Source organism: Strix uralensis, chromosome 1, assembly GCF_047716275.1.
Source record: "Strix uralensis isolate ZFMK-TIS-50842 chromosome 1, bStrUra1, whole genome shotgun sequence".
Lineage (NCBI taxonomy): Eukaryota > Metazoa > Chordata > Aves > Strigiformes > Strigidae > Strix > Strix uralensis.
In genome coordinates, this window is record NC_133972.1 from 61078615 (window position 1) to 61104340 (window position 25726).

The following is a 25726-nucleotide window of genomic DNA, read 5'->3' on the forward strand; positions in this document are numbered from 1 at the left end:
CAATTTGCTCTTGTAGATTGCCTTCCTAAACAAAAACTGTTGGACATTATGTTTTTACTATATTATTACATTCATAACGGGATAGATACAGTACAATGAAATGTGGAAAGTATTCGAAGTTTTCTGTGCGGTGTTACTCAGCTTCCATCAAATTTCAGTCCTAATTTTGCTGCCTCCAGATATCTTGGCCCAGAGAGTTTGGCATAGATTGTGAGATTAATTATTTGACTCTCATTACTGAACACTTGCTTTCCTGTACAAAACACTCTGTTATGTCAGTATGGTACCATAATCCTTGTTGGTTGCCACAGTTTGAAGCAGCATCATAGATTTAACTTATCTTTTTTATTGATAGTCACACTTAAGTGTGTTTAAACTATCCTTTTTAAAGTAAATTTCAAAAGTTCACAGCATACAATCTTAGCTGAATTTTATAATGAAATCAGTAGAATTTTGTAATATCATCATGGTGGATTTTTGGAAAGATGTATCCTTTTAACCTGGAAGAGAAAGTATGTCAAAGAACCACCTTCTCCATGTGTCAAAACCCTCTTTGACTCATAGTAAATCTACTATTTAAGATGCTTAAGTTTTCTTGGTTTATATTGACTAGTTTAGGAAAAATGGCATTAGTTTAGTTGGTGAATTACGGATCAGGTCAGAGGAAATTAATTTCTTCCTTGAGATGGCATTGAGAAGCTGATGGTCAGCTTCAGGCTTTAACCTCTTCAGCTAACAATGTCAGGTCCAAAAAATGAAGATGTGATCCAGGTCTTGGCTTTTTTTTCCAAATGACAAATAATCCTTGATTCTTGTCTCCCTGCAAAATCACAGATGTTCTGCTTCCTCCTCCTTGGAACAGAAGATTCTCTCCTTCTTCTTTCCTAGTCACTACTTCTTCCTCCTTTGCTGTGAAAAGCAGAACCTTCTCTTCAGCCCTTTTTCCAGTAGTGTCTTCCCCTTTGCACACCTACTTTTTAATTCACTTTTATGTAAGCCTGAAAGCTGCCAGCATGATCCCAAAGTCTTGTTTACAGATGATGATGAACAAGTCCAACCACAGGGCTTAACAGGGAGAGTGTTACCATAGGAAAAAAGGTTGGAAATTGTCTTCAAACTAGTTATGTATAAATTCATACATTCAACAGAGATCTAAAAGCAGTCCATATCTTCCCCTTCTTACACAATTCTACCTATGTGAAGTTTTCTTGCTTGTATGCATATACATATGCATGCTAAATACTTGATCAGCATGAATAAACAGAATAGAGGCATGATTGAAAATGGTTTTGGTACACTAGAGTAAGCCCTATATTTAGTAACTCATACGCCAAGGGACATTAGGCTGAGTTTTGCAGAGTTATACAGAATGGTACTGAAAGATATATGCTGTCAGAAAAGTACCTTTCCTGAAGAGCTGTTATGCTACATCTTCTAACTCACCTTTAATATCCATTGTCCTTGAATTTCATCATCAAAACTTTTTTCACATCAAGATTGTGCTGTTCTGTTTTTTGGTTGTTGTTTGTTGGGTTTTGTTTTTTTTTTTTTTTCCCCTAAATGTAAGTCCATTTGCTTTTCCTGGCCTGGAATGTCATTTTAACATTTTTTTTCCTCAGTGTGACTGGTAAAACATTCATAGCTGGCAAACCAAAACACTAAAGTTCACTTTTTACTAAATATATATTTTCCAAGATAAATCAATATAATTTAGAAGGTTTGTCCACTACATACCCACGTATGTAACGGACGTATATCCATATGCACTTCTAATTGAAGAGGAGCTTTTTGATTGAAAGATAAAATATCTGACTCTTTTTTCCAGAACTCTGTATAGCTATTTACCTTGCAAAAAGGAAATCACCAAAGAAACCTGATGTTTAATAAACAGCAGTGATGTTTGCACTATCTTAGTGCAGCTAAAAAAAAGTTAAGCTATCTTAACACTTGTCTTCAGTATTTTGAGTCAGTTTAGACTAGGAATTGGCTCTTGTAAAGAAAAAATGACAATTTTATACCACTCTCTCTAGGACAACTTGCCAAATTGTAGTGGCATACATCTTCTACTGCCTGAGATGGATTCACCTTGTCATAAACTCAAACATCCATTTATAATTCTGTGGTTTTTGTAAAGATGGCATCATAAATGTGTATGCACTCTTTTGGAAAACAGACTTCCATGAAGGAAAAAATATCTTTTAGGAAAAGTGAAAGATCCTTGCTGATACAAGTACCTGTGCTTCATGTATGCAGCTAAATCTTGTGCTTATATTGTTTTGTGATCCAGAGACACTTATTAAAGATGTATTGAAGGACCTAGAGAAACACCAAGTGAATGTGGAGAATCTCAGCTCAACAGAACTGAATGAGATTGCTGATACTATTGCCAATGCAATTCAAACTGTTGGCATTCAGGAAGAAACAGAAGAGGGTGCTAGAAAAACTGAAGAAGACAGAACAGAAGCACAAATGAAGAAAGGAGATGCTCAAGGAAGGGCAGAGGTTCAGGCTGGATTAATGGAAAACAGTATTAATATATCAGGTATTAATTCTAAGAGTTAAGTACAGCAAAATATAGCCACCCTGATTTTCCTTTGCTGTTTCACATTAGTGCTAGATTTTTTAAAATCAGTTTTAAAGAATACAGGAGGGAAACTTTCTGTATTTTCCCTCGAAGTCTGCAGAATTTTAGCTTTGTTGTTTTCTTTTCTTCTTCCACCAAAATGTGTATGAGGGATGTATATGTTTCCATTTATTTAATGTAAATGTCCATTCAACTAGCTAGAGCTTTTTATTGTTTTTTTCTTAGATATTGATAAATTGATATGAAGATTGGACACTTAATTAGCAAAATAATGCTATTACATTGGCTCTTGAAGTACTCTGTCTATTGATCTTGCGTTAATTTGCTATCGAAGTGGGGTTAGAATAACAATACTGAATTATACAGTGCCCTTTCTTCTGCCCTTTCAGCTTTGATGTCTTAATGTTTAAGTTGCATGAAAAAGCCACCACAACAAAGCAGCCTATAAGCAGTGTTTGTTTCATATATGATGCTTTCCCTTCAAAACTATATTTGTGCTTTTCATATCCTACAGACAACGGAGTGCATGAAGCCAGTGCGAGAACTGATAAACAGGTAGAGTACCAGTATTTTAACAAAACAAATATTCCATCTCAGAATATCAGATTTATATGCAGTGAAGGTCAAAACCACTTCTGAAATATAAGACTTGGTTTGTGTCTTGTGTGGATATAATTCAGTATCGCAGCATAGGCATATTGTTGTTGATGCACTGAAATATTGAATGAATATTATATTTAAACCTTAACCAAAAAGAGTTTTGCAGTTCAAAAAACCAAAATCAAGTCCTGTTTTGCTTTTCTTTCATTCGTAAATAGACAGAATTCATAACAGATCGCAAAGTTCAGACAAATTCAGGCTTTTCCTCAGGTTAGTAAATTTTGAATATTGAGGTGTTCTTGAATACATCCTTCTTTCACCTGTCCTTTGGCTCTTAGTTCTGGGGTATATAAGCATCCTTGCTCAGATAATTTCTCTGGTTTTCAGAAGCAGATGGGTAAACATATTCCTGCTGAGGGCGTGTGTTTGTGGGAGGGTTCAAAATTCCCTCTTCTTTCATGGGATCTGTCATCCTTCACTCTTCTGCTTCTTCCTTCATTTTACCATTAATTCTTCCGAATTGTTGAGTATTGGAGATATTTCAATAGCTCTAGGCATCACATCTTGTACACTAGGTGGTAAAATCAAATTTGAGATTTTAATCCAGGTTACTTTTACAATATTCCTCATGAGCTTTGAATCATATCCTTTAGATTTATGTTCAATATTCAGCCATTTCTGACGTTTGTTAATCTTTCTTTTTCTGTGTTGCATGGAGCAGAAAAATCTCAAAGAAATATTTTTTAAAACTGCCATGAAACTTCTACTATATACTCTATCAAAAGCTAACACTGCAAAACTCATAAATGGGCAAACCTTCTTGTGTTCTCAGTAAAACCTCTTGCACTTCTACCAAGCAAAGAAAACACAAAGTAGACAATATGGCAGGAACTTTAACCACCCACATGAAATTCTTCAAGGAATGAAGTGCTGAATTCACAATACAGAATCACAGAAGATCCCATGTATAGATTTCTTAGTGACAGTCTGCATAGGGGATGTGATAGTAAAGAATATAGAGTGGCACAGAGCACAAAGTGCCCATTAGCCATTATTTCCTCCCAAATGCTTGGCTGCAATAAACTTGTATAATGGAACTAACAAATTGTTCCAGGCATGTGTTTTGACTTTTGCTCATTTGCTTATTTTTTGATTTATTAGACAGGGTTTTTTCTGTGATCATAAGTTTAGCTTAATAGATCACTCAAAGTTCGTGACAATTTCCAGAGATGAATATAATATAATTCTGTTCCCTTTCCTGTGTTATGACTTGCGAGACCCAAGAGGTATGCATGTTTCCAGTCCCGACACTTAGGCATATTGATGGATATTTCTATTATTTCTCCTTTTCATTAATTTATTTGATAACAGTTTTATCCTCATCAGTACTTAAACACATAGACACATAAAAATGAACACTATGAAAATATCATCAGCATTTTCTTCTAGGTGTTCAAGACAGAAAAGGCTATATAGATTCTGTGATATTTGAAGAATGTAACTGTTAACTATAGAATTTCTTTGCCCTTATTAAAACTATTGAAAAATGCAGTGGCATAATTTAATATTCTTTTATTAGCAATCAATAAACATTATGTTCTTACATAGTCTGGCAGCATATAGAAATTAAGAAAATGACCATGTGACATTTGTATGAATAGACGCTACCATATCAATAAGAGTTTGAAGGATTATATCCAGGTTTGGTTCAGTATAACATTCCTGTGTTTAGTTTTAAAAATACTAATGTTCTTTTAATACAGGAGGATGCTGCAAAACTAGTTAACTTCTTGAATGAGAATACATTACCTGAAAATATGCCTAAAGACCTTCTACCTGAAGAATCTACTAAGACAGAAACCAAGAAATTTGAAGACTCTGACTCTTCTTCCTCAGAAGAAATAAATGCTGGTATGGAAAATGTAAAAAGTGAGACTTTCTCAAGGGAACTGACAACTGCAAAGAACAGTGAATCTGACTCCAAAGACCCGAGTGAGACCCGCTACTGGATTAAGAATGCTTTAATGCAGGATGGAAACTCCTATGAAGAGTCTCAGAAAAATATGGGGCAAGGCTTACAACTTGAAGTGAAGTCTTCCGAGGAGAAAGAATACGGCTATATTGTAACAGTGAAAGAGTAAGTATAGCAACTAATTTGAATGGCATTTTTGACTGAAGAAAAGATAAAGTAATTGCACCTAATGAAATATGAATGTACAAGAGGAAAATGCCACAGGCTTGATTTTTAATACATCTGAGACTGTTTGGAACCTGTTCAGTACTTTGATGAAAATACAAGAAAACAGTTCCATTCTCTTACAGTTGCCTTTCGTCCAGTGTGGAAGATATGTAGTTTGAGGTCTTTTGCTTAGACCTCTTTCTATCTTCTCATGTTCTAGTGACCTTCCAATATGTCAGTAAGTGTGCTTATGGTTAGCATGTGGGCTTTAAATATTTGACTTGAAAGTAGCCTAAATATCAATGCCTGAGTCATTCTTTCAAAAAATGACACATAAAAATAAAGCACAATATGTTCTCTGTGGTTTCATTTTGATCTGAAAATAACACATATAGGAATCCAAACTTCATATATACAGCTAATTTAGGAAGAAAGACCTAATGATTTTAGGTCATGTCACTAATGAATTTGACATTTAATACTATACTTTCAACAGACAGCTTTTTTCCCCTAGTGATACACAGTTTATTACAGGAACATTTTGGAGTTTAGAATGATGTGGGCACTTTTACATCCTTTTCCCCACTGTGAGAACAATTTTATATTTGGTTAGTGATCCCAACTCACCTTCTGTGAGAAATTAAAAATTTCTAGGATGGGCTTACAACTCTCTGCCCAGTATTAAAGAGAAACCGAGACAGAAACTTCTGTAACATGGATTAATACTTTTGACTGTCTCAAACTTATTAATGGGATCGAAGGCAATAGGATTGTGGAGGATTCTTGTTTTTACCACACTGTGTTGCTTTGAAATGCATGTGACTGGGTATCAGAGGCAGCTGCTTGTTTGCCTTCTCCCAGGGACTACGCTTGAGAAAGACTGGAATCATGAAGAAAGGGTACCATCTGGGGGGAAGAGATTTTATACAGTGCATGGAAGGACAGGCAGAAGAGAGGAGAGTGAAAGCTGAGGCTCGACAGCCTGCAAACATCAGAGAGAGAGACTTCTCAAAAAGTAGGGAAAAAACTCATTCCTTGGAGATAATGGGAGGAATATATTTCACAAGGATTCAGAGGTTACCCTGCAGAAAATAAGTTACTTAAAATGCAATGAGTTAAATGAAACTACTTCAGATGGTTTGAATAAAAAATATGTTTATCAAAACAATTTTAGTTTTTAATGGTAACTAGCTCATTACACAAAGCAAGTACTATCTGTATTCAGAAAACTGATAACTCTTCACTACATTCTTAGAACTTTGAGTACAACTAGATGTCATCATCTCTAAAGTCAACATAGAGGAAAAGAGAATAAGCTTTCATGCTTTTTTTTTTCAGTTCCTAGTCTAGAAGGAGTTAATTATTAAAGAGAATTAGCTGATTGAGTTGAACTAAAGAAAAATTCCTTTTGTACCAGGATTATGTTGCATTCAATCTGCATCAAACAGATTTTGATTCAGGGTTCTTAGGCAGTGACTTATAACTCATCAGTGATTTGATCATACTCAGCATTTCAACTCCAAAATATACTGGTTTTATTTTGGTTCTTGTTGTTAAACTTGTTTGTTTTGAATAAGTCTATCTGAAATGTAAGAGTAGAATGAAAACCCCATATTTTGCAAAACAAAATTTATATATTCTGGAATTTTATAAGAATAACAAAACCTGTACAGAAAATTCCATATGCTAAAAATGGACTTGTCCACTCTGCAGGAACAGTGAAGTACCTTCTACAGCAGTTGAGAGATCTGTTATGTACTAGTATTTCCCACAAACATTTCTTTAGTACGTAGCCTTTCTTTAGTGGCCTTAGAGAACAACTGGATCAGTTTCAGTAAGGACTTGTTTTTATGATGTTGCTGTAATTGTACTTTTTCTTGGGTGAAAGAGGGTAGAGAAAGGGATGTTTGTTAACTATCACTGCAAAGAAGAGAAATTTTAATGTCCTTTTAAGGAACATTACTTTAGTAAGCTTCCTGTATCATTAAGTTTTTGTACTGAAAATCTTATTGGCTGTAAATAAATAGTAACTCTTATTGCAGTAAATAAATAGTGTTAATAAATGGCTTAGGTGTCTGCTACACATTTATTTAGAAGTGTACTTGCATGTTGTATTCATATAGTGAAGTAAAGGGGCTGGAACTACTCCTAGTCAGATCTTTAATCTATGTCAGTCTAAAATTATTCCTGTTTGAGAGGTGATTGTAGTCTGTAAGTATTCAGGAAATTGATTTCACAACTGATCTTTGATATTTTATGTTTGGAATCAATGATCTTGAAGATTTTTTCCAACCTAAATGATTCTATCATTCTATGATTCTATGATTTTCTGTTTAGATATTTATGCTTTTTTAAAGTTCTCTATTTTAAATAGAGACAAAGCTGGAGCTAGCAGTAGTCATGAAATATATTTTCCTAACAGCCTGAGCATTAGACAAATTTGTATGTGAGGTATCTTTCTTGCAGCAATTAATTTAAGATTATAAACCTAAAATTATGATTTAGGTGGGGTTTTTTTAATGCACTCTTAACTTGTGCACACAAAATGAAATGCCAAAATATAATGAGAGGCACTTATTTGTTTTCCAATACTACATCTTTGTATGGTTTTCTTCTTCCTCCATAAAACAATAGGTCATAGTTTCAATCCATCGATTTTTACTGGCTATGATTTTTTTTGAACAGCGGAACTTTATTTTTACAGCTGAAACAGTGGTCTTTTGGTGAGAAAGGGAAGTAGTCCAACATATTTGTACACTGCAGATAATAGCTTAAGTTCTTTTCACCTTCTGATCTGAAAATGAAACTGAAAAGATTATACTCGGTGGTATAGTTGACAGATGTCAGGGGTGATCCATTCACTGTTAGATTCTCAGGCTTCCATGGCTTTGCAAGTGTGATCCAAGGAGATATTAAGACTGCTTCGGTGAACTCCTAAAATGCCAGCTTTTAATTTTGCCACAAAGCAAAGATAAACATTTCCATGTAATACTTGAAGAAAAGATTTGTGATAGTTTAAAGACTTGTCAAAGCGGCAGTCTGATTGTCAATGGCAAGAACAATAGGTCACTCCTGCTGTGTTTGTTGAGTGACCTTTCAGATGGTTGGAGCAGTGCAATCCATACCAATCCATAATATCCATCAGTGCTAAGCTTCGGAATGAATTGACAGTTTCAGTGTAGAAAATTGTCCAGCAAATCCTCCACTGTGCTGCTTCAGCTTTTTATTATGCTGAGAAACCAATCAAATTGGCTGATTTACTTTGTTTACTCCGTTCTCCTTCAAAAAATTGGCATTCTGTCACTAGGATTTGTTTGAACAGGTTTGTTTCTTTCTCAGTGTAACTGCTTTGAACTGTTTCTACTAATTGTAGCTCTGAAATTCTGAAGTAATCTTATAAAACAAAGTTATCTACAGGATGTTATTTTCATTCGTATGCTACTTTGGCCATAGTTACAAAATACCTCTCCATTTTAGTGGGGCTACATCAGTGTGAGCTCTCAAATCAGAGAAGTCTTTGCCTTTGGACAAAAGAACTCTTCATATTTTCTGAAATTCTAGTTCTTTGAGTATGGAAAACTTTTTTGGGGGTTGGAAAAAATGCCAACACTCCCATTTGTCTGGCAGGATATGCTGTAAACTGAGGGCCAGGATCCCACAATCAAAACATTTAAACAATGTTTAGCCTCCTGAGTCTCTCATAAGGAAACCCAAGCCTGACTTTCCAGAACGTGTAGTTCTTATCACCTCCAGTAAAACTAAATGCAAGCTGCTGCATGCTCAGCAGTTTAAATAGTCAAGCTGGTGTGCGATTTCTTAAATATGAGATTGAGTAGTTAGGCTTAAATGCACTAAGAAAAATCCTAATATGAGAGTAGAAAGTTCATCTCTTTTCACTGCTTATCACAGTCTTCCAAGCTTCAAAGTCAAGTCATGCTTCTCTGAAGCTGTGCTTGGACACCCAATGCAGAGGAACCTGTCCTGTTTTGTGATTTGTCAGAATGCATGTGCTTGAAGTTTTTCATATAAATATGAGATCACAGGCAACTCATGGCAGCTCAGTTAGCTTGTGAGGCAACTTCTGGCGTTGTTGTATTAATCAATTCCTGGATATTTCGTGTTTTGTCATATGTTAACTCTCCATTCCAGACTGTCTATGTAAAATTATATAGGCTGTAAATCTGTTCACAACATGTTAAGTTACTTGGATCATACATGCATTTCTATGTATTTAATTTGAGGTAGCTGGTATTCTACTCAGATCCTGTGAAAAAGCTGAAAATGGATCTTGTGTTCATAGTATAAAATTGCTATGGAATATGATTAGTCTGACCCGTTTAACGTGCTGAAGGGTTAGGTTAATTCCAAGTGCTTGATATTATTTCTCCACCTTTACAAAGGTGATAAATGATAGTGCTTTGCGTATAATGATTACTTTCTGCGGGATGGTGTTCGGGTTAGGACCCTGAAGCTGGGTTGTACAGAACTCTCGGTTTATTCCCCAAGCTTTCTGTTTTCCTAGACAAGTCATTAAAGAATTGTATTTTTATGATCTTCCTTATTTGTTTCCCCTACCAGGTTAAAATATTTAGTGCATTTTAATTGCATTTAAAATGAAATTTAAAATAAATAGGAGGAAATTAATCACGATGTCTACAGCAAAGAAACAGGGCTGATAGGTTTTGCTGTTCTTTGTTACTGGAAGGTCTTGATGTTTCTTAGAAGCTGAGCTTTTTTATTCCATGAGGTTTTTCATCTCCTTTTTAGAAAATAATAACAAAATGTTCTTGTTCTTTAATATATATATACAAACAGAAACACTGATTTGACCTTCTCTGCATATCTCAATGTTCTCCTTGAAGTTGTTATTCTACCTGCGAGTGCACTTTATCAAGGGAAAAAGATTTGTCCATATTCTTCACTTAACTTCTACATCTAGCTTTAAAAAACAGAAAAAATCATAAATATACGTAAACCAGAAAACTCTTGCTTCTTAAGTCTGTTAAAATCAGCAAGGGACAGCATTGCTCACATTAAAAAGGAAGTTAAATGTAAAATTTTTATCCCTCACTTTGTCACTTTCCCTAGCAGTCTCTACCCTTGTATAAATAAGTTCCATAAATGTCCATCATTGATTTTAAAGCCAAAAGTTTTGCTTCTGATAACATAGCTTGAGCCCTTACCTAAATAATACAGATGGAAAATACTTGCCTATGAATTTATCCAGTAGAGACAATTCTGTCATTGTGTCTCAGCACCATAACTGGTGGAAAGACGTAAATCTAGAATCTTTCTTGGCTAACTCTTCACATGTAATTATTCATACTCCTAGAGTTATCTAGACATAAAATAATTTTTCCCTCTTTAATCTTCCAGTTTCCTTGTGATACTTAGAAAGTGACAGAGATCATACCCCCCCATTACTGCTTCACCGCCTTAATTCTGATATCATATATTCCCATAGGAGAATGCTTCTTATTCGTGCACAAGAAAATAACAGAAAAACAGTAGTTACTGTAGCTTTGCTATAGAGAGCAATAAATACCGACTTTTTTTTTTTTTCAATATGAGTTCAGCTTTGAATATTTTTAATTTCTTATCTGTTGTACGTGCAGAGATAAGATGATAGTCTGTTCTACTTCTGTTGCCCTTAGCAAAAGCTAGTGCTTCCAGAATTTGTTGAAATGCATTACCCTGGAACATGATTCTCACCTGATGATGTAGATCACTTTATAAGAGGAGTGCTTCCAGAGGTCCATCTTTCCCTCCTCTTAGGGCTTTACTTCTGCAGATATTTTCCTCTGCTTTCTAGTGGGACCAGTTCTGCATTTTTACCTGTAGAGGAACATCCAGAGCAAAATTTTGAATTGATGTAGCTGGTGACCACTAACAACAATAATGGCAAGGAATCACTCTGGTCTCTTGAGTCAATGAAATGTAACAGGTAACTGTAGGAGTGCGCCTGGAATCCCCAGCAGTGCTACAAGGACCAGCTCACATTTTTATCTCTCCACTTAGCTGAACAGATATGGCTGTTGGCCTAGTTTCCCAGAACAGACATTCCCAGACACTCCCACTTCTGTCTTTCTATGCCTTCTGTGCCGCATTAGCATCCCTTGTTCAGTTGTCACACATCCTCTCTTTCGGAAGGGGAGCCGGTGCAGGTACTCCCCAACCTCTCTGTGAGCAGGTTCAGGTTACTCTGCTGACCTCAGGCTATAGACCTTTAATCACTGTGGCAGCACGTTACATATCCCCGAACTAGGGATGAGGCTGTGAGCTGTGCTTTGTTTTTATAAACACTGAAACCCTGAGATGCTGCAGTATCTCACAACACCATATGGTCAATACTTTTAGTGTATCACAGAGTTTTTTGGGTAATTATCATGTACTTCGTTATAAAAGCTTTTGAAATAAGTGAGAAGTAGAAAGCCAAAGATCAGGATTCTTGGGAATGCAGCAAATTGAATCATAATGCAGTCTATTACTTACCAGTACTTTTTCATTAGTGCTGTTGTGCTCAATCCTGGGAAGCTCAGATGTAAAAATGCAATAATTTAATTTTCATGCCTGAAATTTTTTTTTTAATTTCTTATCTCAGATACTGTGTACAAAATGCAAACACCTGACAACTAAGAATTAGAATGAAGTAATTTTAATCTCAATCTAAATCATTTTTATTTCATGAAAATGAAGTTTGATAAGTATAAAATCAGTTAGGTCTAATTCAGAATACAGAAAATAAATCAAAACAGAGAAAATAATTGAATTTTTCTTTCAAGTAGATATTCTGCTTTCCACTGACCCTTGTTTGAAGAAGGTATGCCACAATCAAAAGACTAGGTATATCTGCTGTAGAAGTAAAGTTAGAGTTAATTTCTTAATAATGTGGCAAAGATTTTTATAAAAAATCAGTTTTAAAATCTTTAAAGTTTGCATCTCTTACAGAAATTTTCATATTTCTTTAACTTCTGTTTTTGGACACTCCATTGTTGGATATTCTTTGCCATTTTTAATTTAAACCATTTGCATTATAAATTGGTCTGGGCTTTAAGCTGCCTTTGAAGGCAGAGGGAAGATATGAAGGAAGGGAAAGAATGAAAAGTTGGAAGTGCATTAAAATGTGTATCATCAGTTGTCCTCAATGTCATTTATTAATTACTTCTATGAAGGAGTAATTTAATATGAAAGAACAATTTTGCATTTTCACGTCTTTTTTGCATCAGAGATTCAGGGTTCATGACAAGTGAACTCCAGCACTGTTTCTAACAGCTTAAAATGCATTAGGGAGTACTTTGGTGGGGTCCATTTCAGCCTTAGAAAGGAGGACATCACAATTATGGCACAGATTATTGCCATTATATTCCATGCTCTGCCAGCAACAAAGCACCTGTATGAATTTCTTGCTATTAACACAGCTGGAGGTAGTGCGTGTTTGAAGTAATGCAAGTACAGGCTGGCACGGTGTCACGCTTCCATTATAACTCTAGAGAGTTGATCCTTCTCGACTTCTCTATCACTCTCATGTTTCCGTGATGCCGTTATCTCCTCTGACCTTCATAGCCTGACCACTGCCATTGATTTTTAGCAAGTGTCATTTGTGTTACAAATTGGTCTGGACTTGAATCTGTCTGTAGTAAGAGGTTTAAATTCACACTTACTTGTGGTGGGAAAAGAGGGAAAAAATTACAGAAAGTGGGAATTTGCTGAGCTGTCAAAACAGAAATAAGCTTAAAAAGGTTTTATGGCTAATAAAACCTTTGAGGAAACAAGCATAGTAAAACAGAACTGCTGCCCAATGCAATAAAATTGCAGTGTCCTTAAAATGATTACGATACAGTGCTGTGAAGTCAGGCAGCTCTCAAACAATCCAGTGTGTAGTTCTGTGCTCAGAAGTTACTTTGTTGCTTTCATGAATCCTGAATAAATGTGAACCATTTACAAAATTAATCATTATTTAACTAAATTTAAGGCACAGAATGCATTCAAACCAAATTGAATCCATTTAGTGCTGAAATACATTCCTTCTCTAAGTCTCTACCGGAGATGTGTTTCAAGATGTATGAAACTACACTGTAACACGGACAAAAGACTCAAACTCAGGCAGACAAGGAAGGCTGTTTTAACACCATGGACTTGAAGCATCAGTGCCCAGGACTTTCATTATAGATTATCAGATGAGTTACTCTCAGGGGCACTTCCAGACAAGAGAAATAAATACAATTTTGGTGTCTAAATGTTTTTTAGGCTTGGTAGACTCAGAAAGAATTTAATGGCAACACTATAAATTACTTTGATGTTAGAACGCTCCCAGCAGTCCTTGCTATGCCACTTACCTCCTCTGTGACCTGGAGGAAACCCCTCTAATGTCTCAGTTTCTTCTCCATTGTATGGATAATATGCATCTTTCTTGTGATGAGGGAGACTTCCTTTGCATCTAGAAAAAGAGAAGTAGGAGTTGAAGAAGGCTGGATTCAATAGCTTTATACTGGTGGTTGCCAACCTGATGAGAATGGGAGAGTCATGTCACTGTGTTGCCATGTCTTCTCTGACATGCTGTGTGTTACCTAAGGTGGCAGAAGCACTCCTTCCATGGGACATGTGTTGATGACACCATACACCATTTATTGCCTCCTCAGACAAATGTGACATAATTTCTCTGCATTGCAGGGTGTGTGGCTCAGATATTGGTAGCTAGCAGGTAAATCAGCCAGGTTTGGTAAGTGACCTTTCAGGTCAGAGAATAGTGGTGTGCTAGAAAGTGCCATGAAGCCAGTTCCCAGGAGATAAGAGTCAGTGGAAGAGAGGAATGAAAAATCTCTTGAGGAACCTTGGTAAAGCTAAATCTGTTTATTGTGATGGCATCAGCAGCTCTTCCATAGTTCAGTTACTACTGAAATTTGCACACAAAATGGTTCACATCCTTCTATTTCATACTTCAGTAGCTGAGTTTCCCATTATGTTGCTTGTTAAAATATTTACTAATCTTAGCAGAAAAAAAAAAAAAGAGGAATAAAAAGAGAAAAGCAACTAAAAAATAAACTGTGTCCTTAAAATAAAACCTTTCCTAGTATTGTTTTCAACTTCTCTGAGATGGAGAAGTGCTGTGACCAGCCACATCAGTGCTAAGCTGCTGTTCACATTTTAAGTCTTGGCTATATCTGAAGGCCACCGAGCCTCAGCCTACAGGAGGCAGTGCCAGGGACCCTCTCTTCTACTTTGTGGCAGCACCAACCTGGAAGACCCTCAGGAGTGAAGCACCTTCTGATATACATCAGACTCTCCTGGAGAAAAGATGCTGTTGCAGCAAAACCGCAAGTTGTACCTACCCTTCAAATCAACAGGAGATAAATGAGATGCTCTTCATACTGACTTTAAGGAGAGTGAGTCACAGAGCAAGGGCCAGGGTGTCACTGCAGATTAAGGACTGGTTATGAGATAGGAGGAAAGATTCATCCTGAACTGCTACTTCTCAGCATGTAGAGATTAGTGGTATCCCATGGGCAAATTGTCTCTGTTAGGAAGAACTATGGAGGATTTAAAAAAATTCCAGATGGATTTAAATGCATGGAGGGATTAAGGAGCACAATGGTAGATGAATATGTGGACTGGAATAAGTGTGACAGAATAATAGACATTAAAAAAAATAGTCCTTTTTGGAAAAAAAATTTAAAAAAATAAAAGGTGTTCTTAAAACTAACCATAGTCTGGGCTCTGAGGCTGTGGAAAATTTTGAAGAAAAGATTTGCTGTGTTTAGATACATGAATTCTGCCCTTGGTATGGTGGCACATATTTTCAGACTTGAAAATTTAAAAGGTGACATGCAAATCCTGACGTTGGTGGCCCATTTCCCTGCTGCGTATTTCTAAAACACAAACTAGTCTAATACATATCATTGAGGTCAAGAGTTCAACAGGAGATTTTTAAAAAAGAGAGATTTTTATACATAATGAGTATATACATAATCACATTAACTAATTGTAGAATTATACCATAATCTTTATTTCTTTTCAGAAGGAATACTCTTGCTGCAGGGTATAAGGCAAGAGGGATTGATTTCTGATCTCTGATATCTGTTCTTTTCCGAGGCTGCAGTGCAGTGAGTTCACATGGAAACAGAGTGCATGGCTGAGAATATCATCCCAGTCTGGAAACACGAGGTTCATGTGTTTCGTGATGTTCATGTAAGGATAAAATGGTACCATTTTTGTATCTGACTACTGGAGTCAGATACTGAATCAGTTGGAATCTGGTCTTTTAATGTATAATATTTTCATTTATTTGGTCAGGTGTCTCTAGTACTCCTGGGATAAATTGTAAGTGTTTTGCTGCTTTTCAACTGGGCTTTGGGCAACTGCCTGAGTACTGGCAATTTCATAGCAACCCTCACACCTTTTAAGTTTTACCTCAGGGAATTGAGGCCAATGTTGAATACTGTTACTGGACAACTTTTTTAACATCTTTCTTTCTTGATTTTTAACAGTGTGAACACAACAGTGCCCAAGAGGAAAAAAAAATAACTAATGGTTTCTGTCTGATACAGCACTGTTTTTCCCAGGGTAGACTGCTCCTTAGGAAGTCCTTATAGAGATGTATCTCAGCTGACCACTTCTCTTGCCATCCTTCAGAACTTTTCCAGAATTATCTTGGACTTTATTTTATTTCGTCAGCCTTATTTTATTCTCTCCTCCATTTACTGCTGGTTTAAACAAATCAGGCAGTAACATGTCTGAGGTGGTTTTAAATAACCTCCAGTTGTGCTGGTGGCTGCTGCTGAGAACTGACTCAAGGTCTGGGGATAGTATGTTCTGCTGGGGATGTGCTCCCTTCAATTGCACTTCTCACTCCTTCTTGATCCCAGCAACAGGAACTGGAAATTGCTTTCCAGCTCTTCACCCTTTTCTCTTGACAGCTTTTAGCAGGCAAAGCAGTCATAGATGGTATGTACCAGCCCCTTGCCCATGTAGGGGAAGTGCTCGAGTCCTGGCATTCAGGCTCCTCCACTTCTCTTTACCAAGCAGTGCACTGAGAGTGGAGATACAGTGTGAAAGGAATTAGGCCTGATACTGGCCCATGAACGTGGGTGGTTAAAAGTGATGAAGCTACTGTCACCTGTTCAAATAGATCCCCTCTACTGGATTTAATCTTTTGTATTTGTTAGAACAAATAATAAGCAGACAGTTCGTGGCATATCTGTAAGTCATTTTAGAGAACCTCTGAAATACCTCCATAGACCTCAGACTCTCATCGCTCAGCCAGAGCCTTGTGACAAATATACCTGCTCTTCTCCAGGCATAGAGGGAGAATGGCAGCTTGTGCTGGAGCTGGCCACGCTGCTTCTCTCAGCTTCCCATCATCAGGGAGTTTGCCTGCAGCCTAGTCAATGCCCATGCTGCTGCCAAATGGTTTTAGCAGCCAGAGAAAACTAGTGCTCAACATTATTCATCCTAAAGGTGGCCTCTTTATTTGACTATCTAAATCATTCCATATGGTATTCCAGACCCATATTTCTGAACTTTGGGGTTTCTTTTAGGTCTAGCTTTTTATCTGCAGTACTAAGGAGACTGTGCTGCATGTTAAGAAAGTGATACTGTTATAGACTGTTGCCCTGTCAATGAGGGGAAGCCAGTTTAATGTCAATGCACAGAGACATTACTGAAAAATGGCCAGGTGGAACTTTCTTAAATAATTATTTTAAACTATGGAATGCATCTTTCTTAAAATTCAGTATTTAAAAAGACTAGAGAAAAAAATGTATCAAAGATCAGTACTAAAGAAAGAAAATCTTCAACATGAAAGAAGCTCCTGTGTGTGCCTACTAAGTGAACTGTTAAAAAATCTTAGATATAAACACTCAAAATAAATACAGAGGTAGGCAGGACCAACAAAATTATGTTTGTCAACTCAAGCCTCAGTTTACCTTCTAAAGTATCACCACTAGAAGACACTGATCTTTGGTAAACCCATCCAGGCAATTGTCAGACTAGGTCTTCTGGTAGATTATTTTTGTTAACATGTGAATCTGCGGGGTAAAGACCCAACTGAAAAAGAATCTCACAGTTCTAACTCAATGCTTTCGACTGCAGGGCATAATCTGCATGTACCTCTCATTGTTTAATAAAGTTGATTACTGAAATTAAATTCTTCAACAGATTTAGTCCATTCAGCTTCTATTTCCAAGTGCGTTGGGTATCTGTCTTGCTACCCATGTGGTTAATACCTTTTCCCTTTAAGGCACATTTCTAGGTTTAAAGCTTAAATGCAGTTATTTCAGAATTTAGGGTGAAAGCCAGACTGCCTCATTTAGGTGACAAACTTAGAGCTGCTGGATGTTGCACATTTTCCTCAAGGATGGGGTTGTCATCCCATTTGACATAATTGAGCTACCTGAGAGACAAATGAAGACATACCCACACGGGAAGGTTAGGCACCTCCTTTCCTCCACTGATTAGAAGGGACTTTTTGAGATTCCAGAAGACAGCCCAGACTGCAGGGTATGTCCCTGGTTCACTGAGACATGACAAACAAATAGGATATTCTGGGATCCAGTGTGTCTAGTGATCCTCTGCTGAAAGGTACCAGGTAGTATCTTCTGCCTGTCTTCTGCTTATTACTGCAAGGGTTAGAAACAAGAGATGGAAGAGTCTTACTGAAGTTAGTCTGAACAGTTTTAACTCCCACATTCTAGGGGAGTGCTCTGTGTACCAGCCCTGAGCAATAACACTGTGCATCATCCTCTTGATGGCCCAGAAGTTCATCTTCAGGCATAAAAGCAACAGCAGAAGATAGACAACATGTAATAGAGAACATGACTCTTGCAGCACTCAGGAGGAAGGAAGACTACTGGTCCAAACTTAGTTTTCAAGCACATGTACATTTTACATTAGTAAATATTGAAAGTGTTTTTAAAGTTAAACATTAGTCTAAATAAAAAAAGTCTCCTCCCCAAAAGTTCTAGGTGCTAAGTTCAGGTTCTACGTTCCTCTGGTTGAGATGTGGATTCAATACTATTCAGGCTGGACACAGGTGTAGCCAAACTTTTCAACCTTCTCCAGGGGAAATAGGTGGAGTGGAGAAGCCACTGTACTTGAGTTTGGATAGCAAAAGGGAAGCTGTGTGTGAAAGTGGCATTCACCTCCCCAGAAAATGCACTTTCTGATACTACCGGGACAACTGTAGTTGAGGTTAAGGGCCAATAAAGTGGATCTTGCTGTGGGAGTCTGCTATAGAACTCTCAAGCAAAGCAGTGAGGTGGATGAAGCTTTCTATAAACAGTTGGGAGAAATCTCATGTTCACTTGCCATTGTTCTTGTGGGGGACTTTAACCTCCTGGGTATCTGCTGGGATCACAACACAGCAGAGGGGGAACAATCCAGGAGGTTCCTGGAATGTGTGGAGGATAACTTCCTCATACAGCTGGTGAGTGAGCCAACTAGAGAAGGTGCCCTCCTGGATCTGCTTCTTGTGAACAGGGAAGAGCTTGTGCGGGAAGTAAAGGTTGGAGGTCATCTAGGGTGCAGTGATCATGAGATGATTGAGTTTTCAATCCTTGAAGAAAGAAAGAGAGGAGTTATTAAAACTGCCACCTTAGACTTCCAGACGGCAAACTTTGACCTGTTCAAAAGACTGGTTAACAAAATTGCTTGGGAGGCTGCCCTGAAGGATATGGGAGTCCAGGAAGGCTGGACATACTTCAAGAGAGAAGTCTTAAAGGCACAGGAGCAGTCTGTTCCCATGTGCCAAAAACCAAGCAGGTGGGGAAGGAGACCGGCCTGGCTAAACAGGGACCTTTGGCTGGATCTCAAGAACAAAAGGAGAATCTATGACCATTGGGAGAGGGGGCAGGTCTCTCATGAAGACTATGACGATGTAGTGAAGCTATGCAGGGAGAACATTAGGAGAGACAAAGCGCAGCTAGAGCTCAACCTGGATACAGCTGTTAAGGATAATAAAAAATGTTTCTATAAATTCATTAACAACAAAAGGAGGATTAGGGAAAATCTCCCTCCTTTATTGGATGCAGAGGGAAACATAGTAACAAAGGATGAGGAAAAGGCTGAGGTGCTCAACGCCTACTTTGCCTCAGTCTTTAGCAGTGGAACTGGCTGCTCCCTGACACCCAGCCTCATGAGATGAGAGATGGGAAGGGGAAGCAGAATGAGGTCAGCACTATTAAAGAGGAAGTGGTCAGAGACCTGCTACACCACTTGGATGCACACAAGTCGGTGGGACCAGAGGGGTTACATCCAAGGGTGCTGAAAGAGTTGGCAGATGTGCTCGCCAAGCCGCTTTCCATGACTTACCTGAAGTCATGGCTAACTGGGGAGGTCCCATTGGACTGGAGGGTGGCAAATATGACACCCATCTACAAGAGAGGCAGAAAGGAGGATCAGGGAAACTACAGGCCTGTCAGTCTGACCTCGGTGCCAGGGAAGGTCATGGAGCAGATCATCCTGAGTGCCATTACAAGTCATATAATAGACAACTAGGGGATCAGGCCTAGTCAGCATGGGTTTATGAAAGGCAGGTCCTGCCTGACAAACCTGATCTCCTTCTATGACAAAAGGACCCGACTATTGGATCAGGGATAAGCTGTGGATATTGTCTACCTGGATTTTCGAAAAGCATTCGACACAGTTCCCCGTAGAATTCTCATAGAAAAACTGGCTGCTCATGGCCTGGATGAGCGAACAGTCTGCTGGGTCAAGCACTGGCTGGATGGAGGGTCCCAGAGAGTGGTGGTCAATGGAGCTAAATCCAGCTGGCGGCCGGTCACAAGTGGTGTTCCTCAGGGCTCGGTGTTGGGACCATTTCTGTTTAACATCTTTATTGATGATCTTGATAAGGACATAGAATGCATCATCAGTAAGTTCGCAGATGACACCAAGTTAAGCGGGAGTGTCGATCTGCATGAAGATAGGGAGGCACTACAGAGAGACTTGGATAGATTGGATTGGTGGGTGGGCCAACGTTAATGGGATGAGCTTCGACAGTGCCAAGTGCCAGGTCCTGCACTTGGGCCACAACAACCCCATGCATCGCTACAGGCTTGGGGAGGTGTGGCTGGAGAGCTGTCTGGAAGAAAAGGATCTGGGGGCTCTAATTGACAAGCAGCTGAACATGAGCCAGCAGTGTGCCCGGGTGGCCAAGAAAGCCAACGGGATCCTGGCTTCTATTAGAAATAGTGGGACCAGCAGAAGTAGGAAGGTGATAGTCCCCCTGTACTCTGCACTGGTGAGGCCACACCTTGAGTATTGTGTCCAGTTTTGGGCACCTCAATATGAGAGGGATATCGAGGTGCTGGAGTGAGTGCAGAGGAGGGCAACAAAGCTGGTGAAGGGCCTGGAGAATAAATCCTATGAGGAGCGATTGAAGGAGCTGGGACTGTTCAGTTTGAGGAAGAGGCTGAGGGGAGACCTCATCACTCTCTACAACTACCTGAAAGGACATTGTAGAGAGGTTGGTGCTGGTCTCTTCTCACAGGTTATTAGTGACAGAATAAGGGGGAATGGCTTTAAATTCCAACAGGGGAGGATTAGACTGGACATTAGGAAAAAATTTTCACAGAAAGAGTGGTCAGACAGTGGAATAGGCTACCCAGGGAGGTGGTGGAGTCACCATCCCTGGATGTGTTTAAGGGTCGTTTGGATGTGATGTTGGGGGATATGGTGTAGGGGAGAACTTTGTACAGTAGGGCTGATGGTTGGACTCGATGATCCCAAGGGTCTTTTCCAACCTGAGTGATTCTGTGAGCACTCAGGCAACTTTCAGGTCGTAGAGAAATGACTTGCAGTTTTAGTGAAGTGCTCAGCACTCTTAAAAATGGACAAACAGGCCTTCATTGCCTGTGTCCCGATTTAAGCAAATTTCAGGTGGATTGAACCCTACCTTACTTAAGATTTCACTGGGGATTAGACTGACATTTATGTTTAAGGAGTGCAATTCCCAATGCCAGTCCTATTTCTGTACTGTAGATTATTCTTCATTTTTGCAGAAAATGATTCAATTGAACTAATCTGACAGGGCTGACTGGATGTCCATTATAGTGCTGCATTACAATTGCTAAACAGAGTATTGGAAGGACACTAGGTACAGTCTGGTAAAGACAATACATAATTTGAATGATGGCACTAAGGGAGCATTTCAGAGTTCTGTAAGTGGGTTTCCGAAGACACTTGGCAATTGGGAGGAGAAAAAGCAAATGAGAGCAACTGTTTGCAAGACTGACATAACCTCAGCGTAACATTGAGCTACATGTTGCTCTTCTTGGGCTGGGAGCAGGCTTGGCAAAAGCTAGCAATCAAGCCATCTGTATAACTGGATCAGATTTTTCACTACCAAACTGGATCAGTTTATGAGGTTGTTTTGACAGGCATGTTGGGAAATACAGAACATATAGTTTTCATCATTGTTTACTTCTGTTTTTCCTCTTGTTCCCTCTGACATTGCCCACTGGCTTTTATTAGAGTTTGAGCTTCATTTAGCTCAGCATGCAGAGCTGGCCATGCTGCCAGTGCTGCTCCCTGCAGAACTCCTGTTCCTTCATTTACATGTTTCCTTCTTGTTCTTTAACCAGAAGGAGAAGCTTTGTACCTTGAATGCATAATCATTAGGTCCAGGTCAAAAATAGATGGTCCATTATTCAAAGTGGTTGTTCTCACTGATCAGATTTGTTGTTTATCTTGGGAATTTCTTGGAAATGTGGCATCCATTTGTAGCATTGTTCAAATAATTGTAGCATGAAGATGAACTGGTCTTGAGATCAGCATCCAATATTCAGCACTACTCTTTTGTTGGAGTGCTCTAATTGGCCATTTGTATGGCACATCTGGTGCATAAGACTCTTGCCTCCTACTCCATTTGCCCACAGCAGACATTTAGAAAGACTACTAACTCACCAGTGAGAGTGAAGTTATTTTCACCTGGATCCAGGTGCTCTAAATATGCTCTAAAATCAGCCAGATGTGCTCTAAAACCAGTCAGATCCCCTGTGCTGAAAAAGTTTGGAACAAAATTTTTGGTAGGGGAATGAGAGACGTTTTTATTTTAACTAAAAGTTAAAGTGGTATTCACTACTACAACATCTTCTCCATATTTGGTAGGGAGAAATATGTATAGCCTTTAGGGACAGCCAATAGTGCTGCTCTTTCTGTTCTTAGATCCAGAAGAGATGCAAGTCAAATAATAACAGACTTTTATATAACAATACTAGGCATCTGACAAAGAAAGTTGGTGTCATTGCCTTCATTTTATGGATAGTGAATTTGAGGATCAGGAAAATGTCTTGACCTGGGTAACTTGATAGGCCTCTTCCCGATGAAGACATATTCTGTTCCTCATTCATAATTCATTCAGTAATAGATATTCTTCCCTTCTGTATAAAACCACTGAAGACAGTGGGGTTGTATAGACAGATTAAAAAAAATTGGTTAGCAAATTCTATACATTTTGTAGCAGTAACTGAGAATAATATCACTTAATGGGATTGTTCTAAGCTGTGACAACTTTCTGGGACCAGATTTTAGAAATGACTCCTCATTACTGCATTTTTCTTGTAAATTGAGCAAATGAAAAGTGAAATCTTTAATAGACAATAGCAGAGGAAGATTATAATCCAATGTTCTATTATTTAAATTACCTCTCTAAGTGGATTGTTCCTTAAAACATTTCTGTTTCGTGCTGTCTCACTGGGAGGGATTTAGATATTTGAAGATACTGAATATTATTTTCACCAGGCAATCTAATTTTCCTATATTCAATGTCCAGTACACTTTGTGGAAACGTTTTAACAAAAATTGCATAAAGTTGGGCTCCAAAATCTGCTCCTGAGCATTTAAATGGATTACACTCATTTTCGGAAGTGCTCAGTAGCTCACATTAAAGTTAAGACATTTATTCCTGTCCTTTCATTTCAGATTAATATCTAAATAAAATAGCTTTATAGCCTAGATCTGCTGCTTTTTGGTTGTTTTGGTTTTTGTTTTTTTGTTAAACAAGACTCCTGATGAATTTATAGGAGCTTATTGGGTCATCATTATTTTAGCTCAGACAAGTAGGTATGGATTGGATTATTTATTTTTCACATGGTTAAAAGGGATAGGGAAATTTTCATGGTTGTGTCATGATGTTAAATCATTACATCAGTCTTGCACTGAGCTGCAGGGATAATGTAGTACTACCATATAACATTAGCTATTTTTTGTAGAGGTATAAGACATATGCTCCAGCAGGTATAACAAGTGTAAGAGCTGTGTCCTGAAAAGCGAGATTAAACAAAAGCAGAAGTGAAATGTTTTGCAGATGGCACTCTGCTAGACTTTAAAACTATATATATCTACATAAACCCCAAAGGAAATATTTATATTTCATTCCCCATTTATTTCTTCACTGTCATTAACCTGTCAAACAAAGTATATTCTACAAATAATATGAGAAAGGGGTTAGCATCTGAGTGAGACAGAATTCTGCTACTGGTTCAGTAGGGTCTGAATCTGTCAAATGAAAAATAATATTTAGGCTAGCACTCTGATAGAGATGGTATTAGAATATAAAACAATGGAAAGAAGTTAGTTGTACATGAATTTCTTACACTTTATGACTCTCTTTTCACCTTCCAAGCTGTAGAGAACTGGAGAAGGTAACCTAAAAATTAACTCAAAAGAATTATTTTGATCTGTGAGATGTATCACATTTTGTTTTACCTGCTATTATCATATCTTAGCACTGTTAACTTGACAAAGGATCCAAAAGAGAAATCTACAGCAGGTGAAATGAGAGCAGAGTTAGGAAAACCAAAGTAACCTCTATCTCAAGATCTCCGCTGGCAACAGCTATGTAATCTGCAAAAAGGTGCTATGCTATCCAATAGTTTATTCTTCCTAAGGCCAAAATGTAGATCGAAGGTGATCAGAAAACTTCAAGGCCATCAAAAGAGGTAGTGGTGAAATCAAGGGCTGTTAAAGACACTGCAGGAGCCATTAATTTTCTTTGACGTAGAAAGGGTTAGCCAGCCTTGAGAGAACTTGCAAAGGATAAATAGCATCCATGGGTAGGCCTTTTGCAGCTTTTGTTTTTTTGGGTACATGCTTTGTATCTCTGAGGCCTATGTGATTTCCCTTTTAAGGGTTCAAGGTTACTGGTGTACTGAAATGTGTTATCACAGACTCACAAAAGAAAATGCATATGAGTTGGAGCTGTGTTGTAGCATGTCTGGAAACTGAGGGGCCATAGCCCAAAGACTCACTCTGTGCCATGCTGATCCAAGTGCTAGCAAGGCCCATCACCAAAAAGAGGTTTCCCTCTCTCCTCCTCCCCTACTGTATGGAACTGAAATGACCATCATGACAGTTTAGACAAAGTAGTGTGAACCCTACCCCGACCCTTAGCTTTCCTCCAAGTCTTTGGCCTTGATAAAATAGTTTCATCGTCAGGGTTGTCTAAAGAGTCTTCTTCCTGCTATTACAATTTCTGTCTGGAGTATCTCGCTATTTGTTCCTTATCAGAGTAACTATTTTTTGTCTTTCTTTCTTGGTTTATGTAACACTTTCCTTTGAATTAAGTCCATAGTTTTTGAACCTTTGTAATCAATAGATGAATCATATTCATAAGAAAAACCCCACTCCATAATACAGAAACTTTCTCCCATGTAGGACTGAATCAAGCAAGCTGAAAACCAAGCATAGTACTTGAAGGATCACAAATAGCAGCTGTTACATGAGTACTGTGTGCTTGCACTGGGGATGTGTGGGAGGACCATGGGCAGGATAGGTGATGTTTGCAAGTTTTCTTCTGGTAACAGTCCTTGTATAAACCTGAAATCAGATGGATGATGTTGGTGTTCAGTGCTGTTGCAAGGTAGGCTAGTTTGCTTAACACTGTGCTGGTGGGAATGGTATATTCTCTTTGTGTAAATGCTAAAGGCAGTTGCTGTACAAACCATGCAACACTGAGCAAAATGCAACACTAAACAAAAGCAAAGCAGAAATAGTGTGGAGAATGATGTTCTGGCATTATTAGAGAAAGGTTTTTAATATTCAGCTCTCCTACAATACAACTTTCACAGAACTGTAATAAACAGTACTGGTATGTATCAGTGTTAAGAGGTTGAAAAATTTTAATTGGAAAATATCATGATATAAATTAATCATTCTTAATGTGAATCCTCAAAAATGATAGTGTGATCAGTAACAGCGCTGGTACCAAAGAGTACTCATTCTGCAGCTTTCCTACGCTGTTACAAATGACAATTTCTTAACCTAACAAACTGCATGTGAGTTTGTGAACCTGTGTGTTTTAATTTGGTATTGGATGAGAGTTACTAAGACTACTCATGGATGCTCAGGCTTGCAAAAGAATGGCCTTA

General features: G+C 38.2%; 1 protein-coding gene across 3 annotated transcripts in view; it reads left to right on the forward strand.

Moving 5' to 3' along the window:
• The window catches only part of PTPRN2 (protein tyrosine phosphatase receptor type N2), a 691070-nt gene that overhangs the window by 271508 nt on the left and 393836 nt on the right, over positions 1 to 25726 (forward strand). For all 3 annotated transcript variants that reach the window (XM_074868529.1, XM_074868546.1, XM_074868538.1), the window contains 3 exons: positions 2288 to 2542; positions 3099 to 3139; positions 4948 to 5321. In XM_074868529.1, the coding sequence (XP_074724630.1) occupies positions 2288 to 2542; positions 3099 to 3139; positions 4948 to 5321 (670 nt within the window). The remainder of the gene's footprint in view (positions 1 to 2287; positions 2543 to 3098; positions 3140 to 4947; positions 5322 to 25726) is intronic.